A 12192-nucleotide genomic window follows, 5' to 3' on the forward strand; every position below is an offset into this window, starting at 1 on the left:
AGGGAATAGTAGGAGGAAAGAGTTACAGCTAGGAGGAAGAAAAAAAATAGGTCTAAAAATAATAATCAGGGAACTTATAAGAGGTGAATTCCTTTGATTCTGGGTTGGTTACAGATTCTTTTGAGTTCAGTATATGAGAATAAGAACATAGATGGCAAAGAACAGCTGAGTTACAGCATAACATTTCATATGGCATCTGCACTTTGGTTACAAACCTTCACACAATTTATGGAAGAGTGCTACCTCTGATATATTGCAAACAGCTAAAGGAGCTTTAGCGGTGTCTAAAATTAAATTAGATTTGAAAATACCACCCGCCACATGCATTTTATAATTATTATTCATAATCATGGTTCCTGTGTGCAAAATTAAACGTCACATCTTCAAATCTATACGATTCAATATCTAAAACACAACTTTTACAGTTTTTAAGTATCTTCCTACTGAGTTAAGCAATGTGCTTTTGCAGTCTGTAGATCACAATTATTGAATAGCAGAGGAATCTCCACTGCAGTGTCCATCTGTTATAACCATCTGTTATAACTGTCCATTAGTTATAACCCGGGAGTGGCAGTTTCTGTCCTTCTTTTGCTTCAAAAAATGTGTAAGAAAGAGTGATCAAGTCAACATTGGCCATCCTTGGGTCTTCTGCAAATTCAGGATCAATGAAGAAGAATACTGGCATGTCCACTTCTTCGTGGGGATTAAGTCGTTGTTCTTCAAAACAAAAACACTGTAAATGTGGGGGAAAGAGGATTTAGAATTGTTTCTGAAGTTTATATTAAGCCAACAATATATCCACAATCTAGTTTAAGGGGGGGGGGACCTCTGTGCCTAGTTCAATTAAATGTGGCAAAATGCTATTTGTGATATATTCCACCAAAGGACATGAAAAATCCATATACTATTCACTTTGCCACTGTCTTGTGAAAACTGTAATACCCGCTTTAATGCAAAGGGTAATATCCAGGATTAGTCATACTCGTAGTACAGCAACTGAAATTAATGGACTAAACTCCCATGAATTTCAATGAGTCTATGCTGACTAGAAGTTAAATGGAGCTCACCCCAAGGATTTAACATGAAGCGCTAACACCATTGACAGCGAATTAAACCATATTATATCCAAACTTTGTTTGTGTGTGTGTTATATTTTGAACTATTCAAAATCACACAGGTTTACTTTGTCTTAGAAGATACGGCAGATATTAAAGAAAAAAACTTTTTCTTTAATAGCTTTTTCAGAGCAAAGGGTGGCGCTAGATTCTGAGTATGGAGGGTAAGTTTTCCTTGCACCAATGACAAGGAAAGTGGAGGGCATATACCTACATCTTGGATATTGCTGCTAACATGGATTAAAACAGAATCAGGCTTCAAAAGTAGGAGAGTTCCGTTAGCAGCAGCAGCAGCAGTCCACTCTTAGAGCATCATATAGTACTACACTTACTTGTATCTTGTTGAAATACTGCCCAGCTTCAAAAGGTACCACATTGTAGGTAGAGATTCCAATTATTGGTTTATCAGTGGGATTCTTTGCTTTATAAAATGCCAGTGCGGTCTCTCCTGGAACCACCTGTAAGAAGAAGTTGCTCTAGTGATCTTTCTTGCTTTCCCCTATGTCACTGCCAGCCAAATTGCATTATGGTGGGTAAGTTTATAAATGGCTAGTAGTCACAGTATTGCCTCTGAACCCAAGTTGCAGGTTGGGAGAATGCTGTTGCACTCAGGTTTTGCTTGCGGGCTTCCCATGGGCATTTGGGGGGGGGGGCGGACTATGATAACACAGTGCTGGACTAGACAGTCCCTTTGCTCGATCCAGCAGGGCTTTTCTTCAGTGTTTAGGTTTTTATATTGCTAAATTTGTACAGCTGATTCAAATTATGCTAATGCTGGGGTCGCCAACCTGATGCCTGCAAAGGGATTTACTGATGCCCCAGTTTTCTTCCTTTTTAAAAAGTAAGTATCCAGCCCTCCTATGCAAGTTAAGGGGAAAATGTGCAGGTCCCCTTTAAGCAATTTCTGTGAAATGAAAGTGTGGTGTAGCCACCTTGTAGATTTTTCCTGGGACTGGGGAATGCTCCCTGTTGCTACTAGACAGCAACAACATCAGTGTGCATGCTTGTACTTGTGTAAAGTCAATCTCCACAATCAGGCATGTTAAACATAAGGTTGTTGGGGATATCTCTCTAATTCTGTGTTATGCCACATCCCCCACAGCTATTTTGTGACTGGTGCCCCTAGTACACTCTCAAAATTCAAAACATGCCCAGTGGTCCTAAAAGGTTGTCAACCCTTGCGCTAACTCACCTGAAGTAGACAACACCGGTACATTCATCAGCATTCTGTGTTGGAATGCTAACAATGTTCCCGTCTAAAGTAGGTCTAAATCAAGAAACTGCCGAAAGCTCATAGGAAAGCGAGTTTATTTCTCATGCAGATGTGGCATGGAGGGCAGATTTACATAAAAGTAAGGTCTCCAGCAAAGAGGGCGTGTCTCTACAGCATGCTGCTGCGCTCTTCCAACCAGGAACTCAGAGAAGTGCACTATGGCTCACTCAACGCCTCTGACTGATTCAATATGGCATAGCAGTTAGGGTCAAACCGAGATTGGGGAGACCCAGATTCAAACTCCCACTTGGCAAAGAAGCTCACTGGGTGACTTTTGGGGCAGTGTTGTTGTTTGGGGGTGGGGTGGGGCAAGGACAGAACACACACAGTGCCTTTTGCTTGGTGGAGAAAGGCAAACTAAATGTAGTAACTAAATAATAACTTGAGTCCACAAGCTGATTCGGTAGCAGCAGCAGCAAGATGTTGCATTTCCCTACGCGTGGAAACACAAAAGGATAACTGTATCTGTGCTCAGAGCAAATAGGCAGCCTGGGGTTGTGAGCCTGTTTGCCAGGAGGTAATCTTTACCCATCACTGGCAACAGACTAATTGCATGCTTACCCTGTATAAGTGCCAATCAGAATTCAGCCTTTGATTTGTGCTGTTTAATATTATTGTTTAATTTTGTTTTAGACTGCGTTTATTTCCCGCCTGGGACCTTTGGGTGAGGATTATAAATATTTCCAACAAAATGAGTAAATCCAAAGCAGAGTATTTTCAAACATTAGCAATAACAGGGATATCACACCAACAGCAGCATTTGTGCAAACAGTATATCCTTTCCCCTTCTACTTTGCCCCATTTCAAATTAATTTTACTTTGGGATGCGGATAGGTTCAGAATGGTAGGTTCAGAATTCTATGCAGATGAAAAACCGCACCAACTTCTGACTCTTACAGGTGAACAACTGCTATACTGCAGTCTGTAGACCTTAATGCCCGACAGAGCAGATTATAAAACAAGCAGCCTCTCATTATTACTGTAATTTAGCATGGCTAGTTACAACCCTTGCCCATCTGTCTATCAATAAACCACGACACCCCCAGACAAATATGAAACCCATCTCTACAAATTTTTAATAACGTACATATACTTCAGTCTGCTGAGGTCTGAAATTCCACTGAAGGCTTGCATGTACATCTGCATTGAAGGTAACCTTAATGATGCGATCTTTAACAGGTACCATTGTCTCAATCTCTCCTGAACCATGGCCTGCCACCGCTGACCCTCCAAGTCCAGTAGCCTTAAAGGAAAAGAAGCTGTAATTAACAATAGCCTGATTAAAAACAAGAAATGGTATCTGAGGCAAGAATTAAACAGAAACAATCTCTTTCAAGAAAGCTTTCACAAGACAACCAACATAAAAGCTGCTACTTCTGTGTACAAAAGCTAGACGGGCAACAAACATGGCAAGAGTCCATTGCACCCAATTAAACTATCTGAAAAGACTTACTTCCTTGCCCTTCAAGTGATTTCTAGGCATGTGCCACATGGTACAGTTACTTGTCTAAATGCTTGCATGTTCAACTAAGATTTGCTTTAAGATCTGCTTCAACTAAGTGCTGTTTTCAAGTAATACCCTCAACAGTGCTGGATAGGTGTTATAACAAGATCCCATATGTAGGTGTACTCTGTAAATATGAGCAGTGTTTGAAACTCCCATTGTTCTAGGCACATTATATGACAGGGCATTTCATTAGTGCGAGCAATATATGAGCTCTGGGCGCAGTACTTTTACCTAAGATTTAAGATTAAACTGCAGGGTGGAAGGAAAGAAGAAGCTTTTTCTGCCTCCTCACTTCCAGCCACTCTCTGAAGACCAGAGAAGAGAACCTCTTAAGACTATTGGGGGGGCAGGGGAAGGACTAGACAATGTGAAAAACGAACATATGATTTTAGCTGCAGTTCATTTTCAGCTCTGTATTCTTGTTATTAAAAAGGACGCCTAGACATTCCATTGTTGCACACATCACCTAGTTTAAGGTGGCCATTTAGCTCCTAGCTTTCATATGTCAGTTTCTAACACTACGTGGGCAATGACTGGTAGAATGCATTCTTCTTTATTTGTTATATGCTGTCTCACAGGCCCCTCCCCCAGGCTTGGCTCCCCACAACAGAAATGGTGAAGTTTACCTGAAGAATAAGAAATCAAGATTACAAACTTTTTATAAAAGAAAGGAAATGGATTATTGAATATTTACAGACAAATTGTAAACAGATAAAAACATTAGCAGGATCATTGCCATAACCTGCAGTTTTATAATAGTATATACTTACAGTGGATAATTAAACGAGCAAGTTAAAACAAATTTGGATATGCAGAAGATATTGAAAAATAAATGTAAGGTACCCCAAAAAGAGGGGGGGAAGGAAATCCAATTTTGAAGTGTCAAATTGATTGTAAAACTAATGAAAATGTATGAATTCGAAAAGTATAAATAAAAAACTAAAATAAAATAGACAGGTGGCAGCCCCTGCTCATCCAACTTGGGGGAGAGATCCAGCACACACAATCTTCAAACAAAGGGACATCCAGGGACCCTACTCATGCAAACAGTTGGATTTTGCAGATTTGCGAGTCAGGTAGAAAGCAGCAGCAGGTTGCACGCAGCTTGGCAAAGGAAGCAGCCCCGTCGCTCCCCTGACTCTGCAGCAGTCGCTTCCTTCTTTCCCTGCATTTGGGAAACGCTGTCTCGCAGCCCCCCCGCCCCCTTTTCCCATGCTTGGCTTCCCACAACAACAACCCTGCGAGGCAGGCCCCCTCCGAGAAGCGAGCCCCGAGGCGACCTCTCACCTGGCAGTAGAGGCGGTAAAGGGGCACGGCCGCGTAGGACATGCCCGCCACGCCCACGACGCCGGCCGCCAGGTACGTCAGCACCGTCTTGTTGCGGTGCCTCCAGTCCTCCTGCTGCCGCCGCCGGGCCCCCGCGAAGGGGTCTCCGCCGCTGCCCTTGGCGCGCCGCCCGCAGCAGGCCGCCGCCTCGCCGTTGCCATGGAGACGGAGCCAGGCCCGCCAGGGCCCCCATCCTCGCGCCGCGGGAGCCGCGAGGCAAGCCCAGCCCCGCGCGCAGCCGCCCATGCCTTTCCTCTTTTACTGCCCCGCCCCGTCCTGTCACGTGGACGCGTTCGGCATTTCTCTCTTCGCCGATACCGCCGCCGCCTCTCTTCGCGCGCGCGAGGTCGTCAGGTTATCGCGAGAGCTCGGTCCCCAAGGTGGCGAACCCACAGCCGGGCGGCGCGCGCGCGACACTGTCGCTTGGAACGCCGCCTCCTCCGCTTGCGGGAATCGACTACGGCGGCCGCGGGGGGTAAGTCCGCGTTCTCGTTTACCTGCTCCCTCGGAGTCGCCCCGCCTCCTCGCAGGGCAGGGTCTAGCTCCGTTGATACGGCGTGAGGCTCTTGATCGCTGGGTCGTAGGTTCGAGACCCGCGTCGGGCAAAAGGTTCCTGCATTGCAAAGGGTTGGGCTAGATGACCCTGGTGCTCCCTTCCCACTCTACAATGCTGTGGATCCTGTGATTCTACGGACGGAGTAGTGAGAGAGCCTCAGGCTGTGGTTACGTGATACAAGCAAGCACACACATGTTATAAATATAATATACATACATATATATATATGTAAACAAGCACCTCTTAGTTTAGCTCAGTTGGTAGAGGGCGGGGCTGTTAGTACTTGCTGTAGAGATTCAGATAAGGTGTGCGAAAGGTTTTGAATTGCTATATGTAGACTTCTTAAGGAAAATCAGTCCTGAGTGCTCACTGGAAGGACAGATCCTGAAGCTGAGACTCCAATACTTTGGCCACCTCATGAGAAGAGAAGACTCCCTGGAAAAGACCCTGACGTTGGGAAAGATGGAGGGCACAAGGAGAAGGGGATGACAGAGGACGAGATGGTTGGATAGTGTTCTCGAAGCTACCAGCATGAGTGACCAAAGTGCGGGAGGCAGTGGAAGACAGGAGTGTCTGGCGTGCTCTGGTCTATGGGGTCACAAAGAGTCGGACACGACTAAACGACTAAACAACAACTAGACTTCTTAAGCAGGGTACTGTTACAGTGGTACCTCTGGATGTGAACGTAATCTGTTCCGGAGCCCTGTTAGCATCCTGAGCAGAACACAACCCGCATGTGCACGGGTCGCGATTCACCGCTTCTGTGTATGCGCGTGACGTCATTTTGAGTGTCTGTGCATGTATGAGCGGCGAAACCCAGAACGAACCCGTTTCGTTACTTCCGGGTTGCCGCGGAACGCAACCTGAAAACGCTCAACCTGAAGCATCTTTAACCTGAGGTATGACTGTATAAGAATTTGGAGGTCTCAAATATAGAATAAATATTCATAAATGCACACATATCTAAATATATGAACCATGTGTCTGAAATAGAATGGGAAAGCAATCCTGAAGCCATTTTGACTCTCCCAATGACCTCAGATATTCCCCTGCAGTAAGGGAGGCAAATGGGGAAAGTCTTCCCATTGTCGTTTCACTTACAAATCCTGTCTTAAGGGCGTCTTTGTGTATGAATAGGGTGAGCCTGTGACCTCCATTCAGGAACTAAAGTATTAACCATCACAAAAGAATGGCCAGGCTGCCCAGGTAATGCAATCAGTGACCATTATCGGGTATCCTGGCAGGCAGGATTTCTGCTGGAGACCACCTCCTTCTGTGGAGTATGTCTGATGTTTCAGGGGGGTGTCTTGGGCTACAGGGTGGGCAATTCCAAAAGCCTGTATAAGGGCTTGTGCACCATTGTTCAGGGTTCTCCTCCCTCCTGCATGTGGTGAGTGGGGACCCTGTTGCAACAGTTCCTTTAATAAAGATCAGGTTTACTAGCCGCTTTGCTTCTCAATATACTCTGGCTGGCCTCTGTTATTTTCTTCTGCCGATAGGGAACCTTCTTCAGGACTCTATACGGGCTCCGGAATACCCCATAAGGGAAAGGGAGCAGTTATAAGAAAAACAGTTCCAAATAAATTCTAAGCTCTTTGGGCCACAACTTATGAAACAATGATTCTGGAGGAGGCTGATAAAGGGTGTTTTATATGATAACTGAGCAGCAAATGCAGGTCTCCTACCACCTGGATATTCAGGGTGATATTCAGGCTATCCACTCCTGCAAAGCACTTCTCCTGCAGGCAAGATTTCCTCTTTGCTGCCTCCCAGTTGAAAACACATCATCTTTAAAAGGACTGAGATGCACTGTAGGACTAGACCTCAAGTGAGAATTTGGGAAAGGGTGCGGCAGTGGCAGACAGTGAAAGTTAACTGGGTAGATATAGCCACTTGACAGGGGAAGCATCACTTTGCCCCAGCCAAACATAGAGAGCAAATTTGTAAAAGGGAAACAAACAAATTACATCCAGTAACTATTTTTTTGTCAACGTTTGCAAAACGCTCAGAATGCATCCTTATTCTGTTTATCCTGTGGGTAACATAATATCTTCTAAAGTAGGTTGGATAATAATATTGAAAGTTTTGACATAAATCTATTTTTTAGAGGGGGAAAAACAAGCTAAGTTGCTGCATTGTGAATAGAGGTACAAAGCCCCTGTACAAATTGCATATTGCAACTGTTCGTAAATTTGCCATTGCTTTGCTCTCCCCCCCACTCCCCACTTCCAAAGGACTATTATGGGTCCTCATGAAATCAGTCGAACTATATACATCACATTGCATTTCCAGACTGCCCAAACAGATTAGGTAATTAGCTTATGTGTACAGTTTGCACTAACAAGCCAGGAGTGCTTCTTTTGGGCCCCTTCTGGGCTCTTGCAGTCTACTCCGAACCAGACGGGAGTTGAGATCTTCATAAAAAGTATTTAGCAATTACCTCGGTATATTTACTGGAACAGAGGAAATGGACCTGTTTATCTCTTGCTGCATTTGCTTGCTCAACAGGCACTGAACTTATCGGAGGCTATCGAAAGCAATCTGAAGAAGCCTATGGAATTTTCATAAAGAGGATATTACCTTGGGGTGGGGAGAATGGCTGCAGTAGATAGTAAATAACTGCTTTTCATGCTATTGTGGTTGCCAGTACGGCTGCTAAAAACAACTTTATGTATTTGTATCGTCCCCACCACTTTTCATTATAGTTCCATGAATGCACATTAGGCAGAGTAAAGGGAGATCAGGCACGAAGCACACTTGCCTTTTATCTGAATTGCAATCCCTATGGCTCATACGCAGTAATGTTTTGTGAAAGAGCTCAAATGACAAAGAGCTCTTTTCCTGGTCACACCGCTAGTTGAGCAAGTGGGAAAAGCTTATCAACTTTCTTCCTGAACAGCTGATCGTTGATGGCCATTTCACATAATAGTTGTAGTTACTGGTATATCCCAGCATGAACATTGTGGCAGAAGACAAAATGTCAGCTTGCATTACGATGTTCTCAGGGTGTCCTATTATAACATAAATGATGTGGCTGTATTCATTCAGAACTCAGCCATAAGGGAGCAAATCCGAAAGCTGCGATTTATATATTGCTGGAAGTCTCTCTGGAATCGTTGTTGTTGTTGTTGTTTAGTCGTGTCCAACTCTTCGTGGCCCCATGGACCAGAGCATGCCAGGCACTCCTGTCTTCCATTGCCTCCTGCAGTTTGATCAAACTCATGCTGGTAGCTTTGAGAACACTATCCAACCATCTCGTCCTCTGTCGTCCCCTTCTCCTTGTGCCCTCAATCTTTTCCAACATCAGGGTCTTTTCCAGGGAGTCTTCTCTTCTCATGAGGTGGCCAAAGTATTGGAGCCTCAGCTTCACAATCTTTCCTTCAGGGCTGATTTCCTTAAGAATGGATAGGTTTGATCTTCTTGCAGTCCATGGGACTCTCAAGAGTCTCCTCCAGCACCATAATTCAAAAGCATCAATTATTCAGTGATCAGCCTTCTTTATGGTCCAGCTCTCACTTCCATACATTACTACTGAGAAAACCATAGCTTTAACTATACGGACCTTTGTCGGCAAGGTGATGTCTCTACTTTTTAAGATGCTATCTAGGTTTGTCATTGCTTTTCTCCCAAGAAGCAGGCATCTTTAGTTTTGTGACTGCTGTCACCATCTGCAGTGATCATGGAACCCAAGAAAGTAAAAACTCTCACTGCCTCTATTTCTTCCCCTTCTATTTGCCAGGAGGTGATGGGACCAGTGGCCATGATCTTCGTTTTTTTGACGTTGAGCGTCAGACCATATTTTGCACTCTCCTCTTTCACCCTCATTAAAAGGTTCTTTAATTCCTCCTCACTTTCTGCCATCAAGCTTGTGTCTTCTGCATATCTGAAGTTGTTAATATTTCTTCCTGGCATTATTTTATGGTAAAACTGATAGCAAAATATTTTGCGTTTCATGTGCTTAGTGTTTGTTTCTACCTGCTAACTCATACAATCAAATTGCCATTCATTATTGACCTCTTTCTTTCTTAATGTTGATTGCTTATTGGAGACTTGATTTTAGAAGTCAGTGGCGAAGACTTGGTTGTTGTAGCTAATGAAAGTTTGGCTTTAGACATTTAACTTTAAGCATGGATCATAATGGCTGCAGGTTGAACCACATGAGAAATTTCCCCTCGCAATAACCCTGTGATGTGCACCTCTATGTTGTTCCCATTTTACAGACTCACACCCATGTTTAAACATCTACAGGATACATTGGCTCCCTAATGCTAGCATGTTATTGAAGTGCCATGCTAATTAATTAATTACATATTCCACTTTTTAAAGCTAAAACTTGACACCTTTAATCTGAAAATTACAGGATTTTCGGTTGGGCATTCTTCCAGCAAGGATTCTTAGAATTGTGGGCTTACTGTGAGAGTCATATTAAAGCTATTCATTGCTAGGCATGCATTGCCTTTCAGCTCATAGAGACAATTTCCTGTTGCATAATAGCAGAGTCCTTGCAGCAGCTTAATGGAGAAAATCTGTATATTTTAACCCCTACATTTTCTGTTTAGCCCCACAGAGCTGTTGACATAATTGCAAAAAGCATCAGCAACCAGCCGCGTGTCTTTACTCATTGCCAGAGCTGAAGAAGCAGAAAGTAAGAAAACATTTTAAAAAAAATTATTCAAGCCTATAAGGGAGCAAAATGGCCATAGACATTGGCATGATGCCACTGCAACTCTTCACCCCTCCATTTTCTCTCACCTTGCCTTGGCCTTTCCATCACCGTTTAGCTATCAGAGAATGGCTTACAGCAAAAGCCATTTGTTGTTGTTTTTTCAGAAGAACTTTTCTGAAACAGCTTATTGCCGGGAGGGGTGGGTGCTTAAAGAAAGCAAACTGAATTTGTTCCTGCTGAATTTGTTCCTGCTGTAATAATAAAATCTCTCCCCTCACCCATTGAAATCAAAAGAGAAGTAGAAGTGTGACAAGCTCATCAGTTTATTATCTTTTCCTGAAAAGTGGATAATTAGCTGCTGTCTTTCTCATTTGTGAATTGTAGTGTTGTATTGCATCAGATAGTAGGACACGAGTGGCGCTGTGGTCTAAACCACAGAGCCTAGGGCTTGCCTATCAGAAGGTCGGCGGTTTGAATCCCTGCAACAGGGTGAGCTCCTGTTGTTCGGTCGCTGCTCCTGCCAACCTAGGAGTTTGAAAGCATGTCAAAGTGCAAGTTGATAAATAGGTACCGCTCCGGCGGGAAGGTAAACGGCGTTTCCGTGCGCTGGTCTGGTTCGCCAGAAGAAGCTTAGTCATGCTGGTCACATGACCCGGAAGCTGTCTGCGGACAAACGCCAGCGCCCTTGGCAAGGGAGCGCCTCAACCCCAGAGTTGTCCACAACTGGACTTAACAGTCAGGGGTCCCTTTACCCTTTTTATTGCATCAGATACGGTGGTATCTCAGGTTTGATTTCCTCCCCTTCTTTTATCAGCATTACACTTATGCTAATGCAGACAAGTATCTCAGATCCTCTTGTCTCCAGATTCACACAAGGCACTAGGAATTGGTGGCAGCCATCTGTGTCCAAAGGAAGCTCTGTTAATTTCCCTCAATTTTTGACCTAGCATTGTCCATACAGTGGTACCTCGGGTTACAGACGCTTCAGGTTACAGACTCCGCTAACCCAGAAATAGTACCTTGGGTTAAGAACTTTGCTTCAGGATGAGAAAAGAAATCGTGCAGCAGCGGCGCGGCAGCAGCAGGAGGCCCTATTAGCTAAAGTGGTACTTCAGGTTAAGAACAGTTTCAGGTTAAGAACAGACCTCTGGAACGAATTACTGTGTTTTTTGCTCTATAAGACTCACTTTTCCCCTCCTAAAAAGTAAGGGGAAATGTGTGTGCGTCTTATGGAGCGAATGCAGGCTGTACAGCTATCCCAGAAGCCAGAACAGCAAGAGGGATTGCTGCTTTCACTGCGCAGCGATCCCTCTTGCTGTTCTGGCTTCTGAGATTCAGAATATTTTTTTTCTTGTTTTCCTCCTCCAAAAACTAGGTGTGTCTTGTGGTCTGGTGTGTCTTATAGAGCGAAAAATACGGTAAGTTCTTAACCCGAGGTACCACTGTACATCTTTTCACTGTGCAATTGCCAGCTGTATACATACGGCTTTCTCTGTCTCCTTGTCCTGTCTCTTCCTATTGTACAGATTTGAGGTGTTTTCTTAATCCCCTTTCAGCCAAGGAATGCTGACCTAGTTTTCTCTATCCTTCTTGAATAATTAAAATCCACAAGCAGTTTGATCATTCCGGTAGACAGAATTAAACTCCTTGTTGTACGCTTGCTGTCACTGTTGTATAAATAGCAGTGGGGAATTTTTTTTCTTCCTCTTGCAGTAGCGAGGCTGTTCTGTGATTTCCAGTACCTTTTCA

General features: G+C 44.1%; 2 protein-coding genes across 5 annotated transcripts in view; one reads left to right on the forward strand and one right to left on the reverse strand.

Annotated features, from left to right (window-relative positions):
• Nucleotides 1-5543, reverse strand: part of LOC128407138 (cytochrome c oxidase assembly protein COX11, mitochondrial) — a 31201-nt gene extending 25658 nt beyond the window's left edge. Inside the window, exons 1-4 of one of the 2 annotated variants that reach the window (XM_053375147.1) lie at nucleotides 5183-5529; nucleotides 3476-3631; nucleotides 1448-1573; nucleotides 550-733 (exon numbers count right to left, since the gene is read on the reverse strand). In XM_053375147.1, the coding sequence (XP_053231122.1) occupies nucleotides 551-733; nucleotides 1448-1573; nucleotides 3476-3631; nucleotides 5183-5467 (750 nt within the window). In that variant the 5' untranslated portion in view covers nucleotides 5468-5529 and the 3' untranslated portion in view covers nucleotide 550. Of the gene's footprint in view, nucleotides 1-549; nucleotides 734-1447; nucleotides 1574-3475; nucleotides 3632-5182 lie in introns of both variants that reach the window. The other variant, XM_053375148.1, reaches the window with a different exon arrangement.
• Nucleotides 5544-5579: 36 nt separating this feature from the next.
• The window catches only part of STXBP4 (syntaxin binding protein 4), a 148750-nt gene continuing 142137 nt past the window's right edge, over nucleotides 5580-12192 (forward strand). For 2 of the 3 annotated variants that reach the window (XM_053375140.1, XM_053375141.1), the window contains exon 1: nucleotides 5601-5696. The gene's annotated coding sequence lies outside the window, so the exon portion shown is untranslated. Of the gene's footprint in view, nucleotides 5697-12192 lie in introns of all 3 variants that reach the window. The other variant, XM_053375139.1, reaches the window with a different exon arrangement.

The sequence above is a fragment of the Podarcis raffonei genome, chromosome 2, assembly GCF_027172205.1.
Source record: "Podarcis raffonei isolate rPodRaf1 chromosome 2, rPodRaf1.pri, whole genome shotgun sequence".
Taxonomy (NCBI): domain Eukaryota; kingdom Metazoa; phylum Chordata; class Lepidosauria; order Squamata; family Lacertidae; genus Podarcis; species Podarcis raffonei.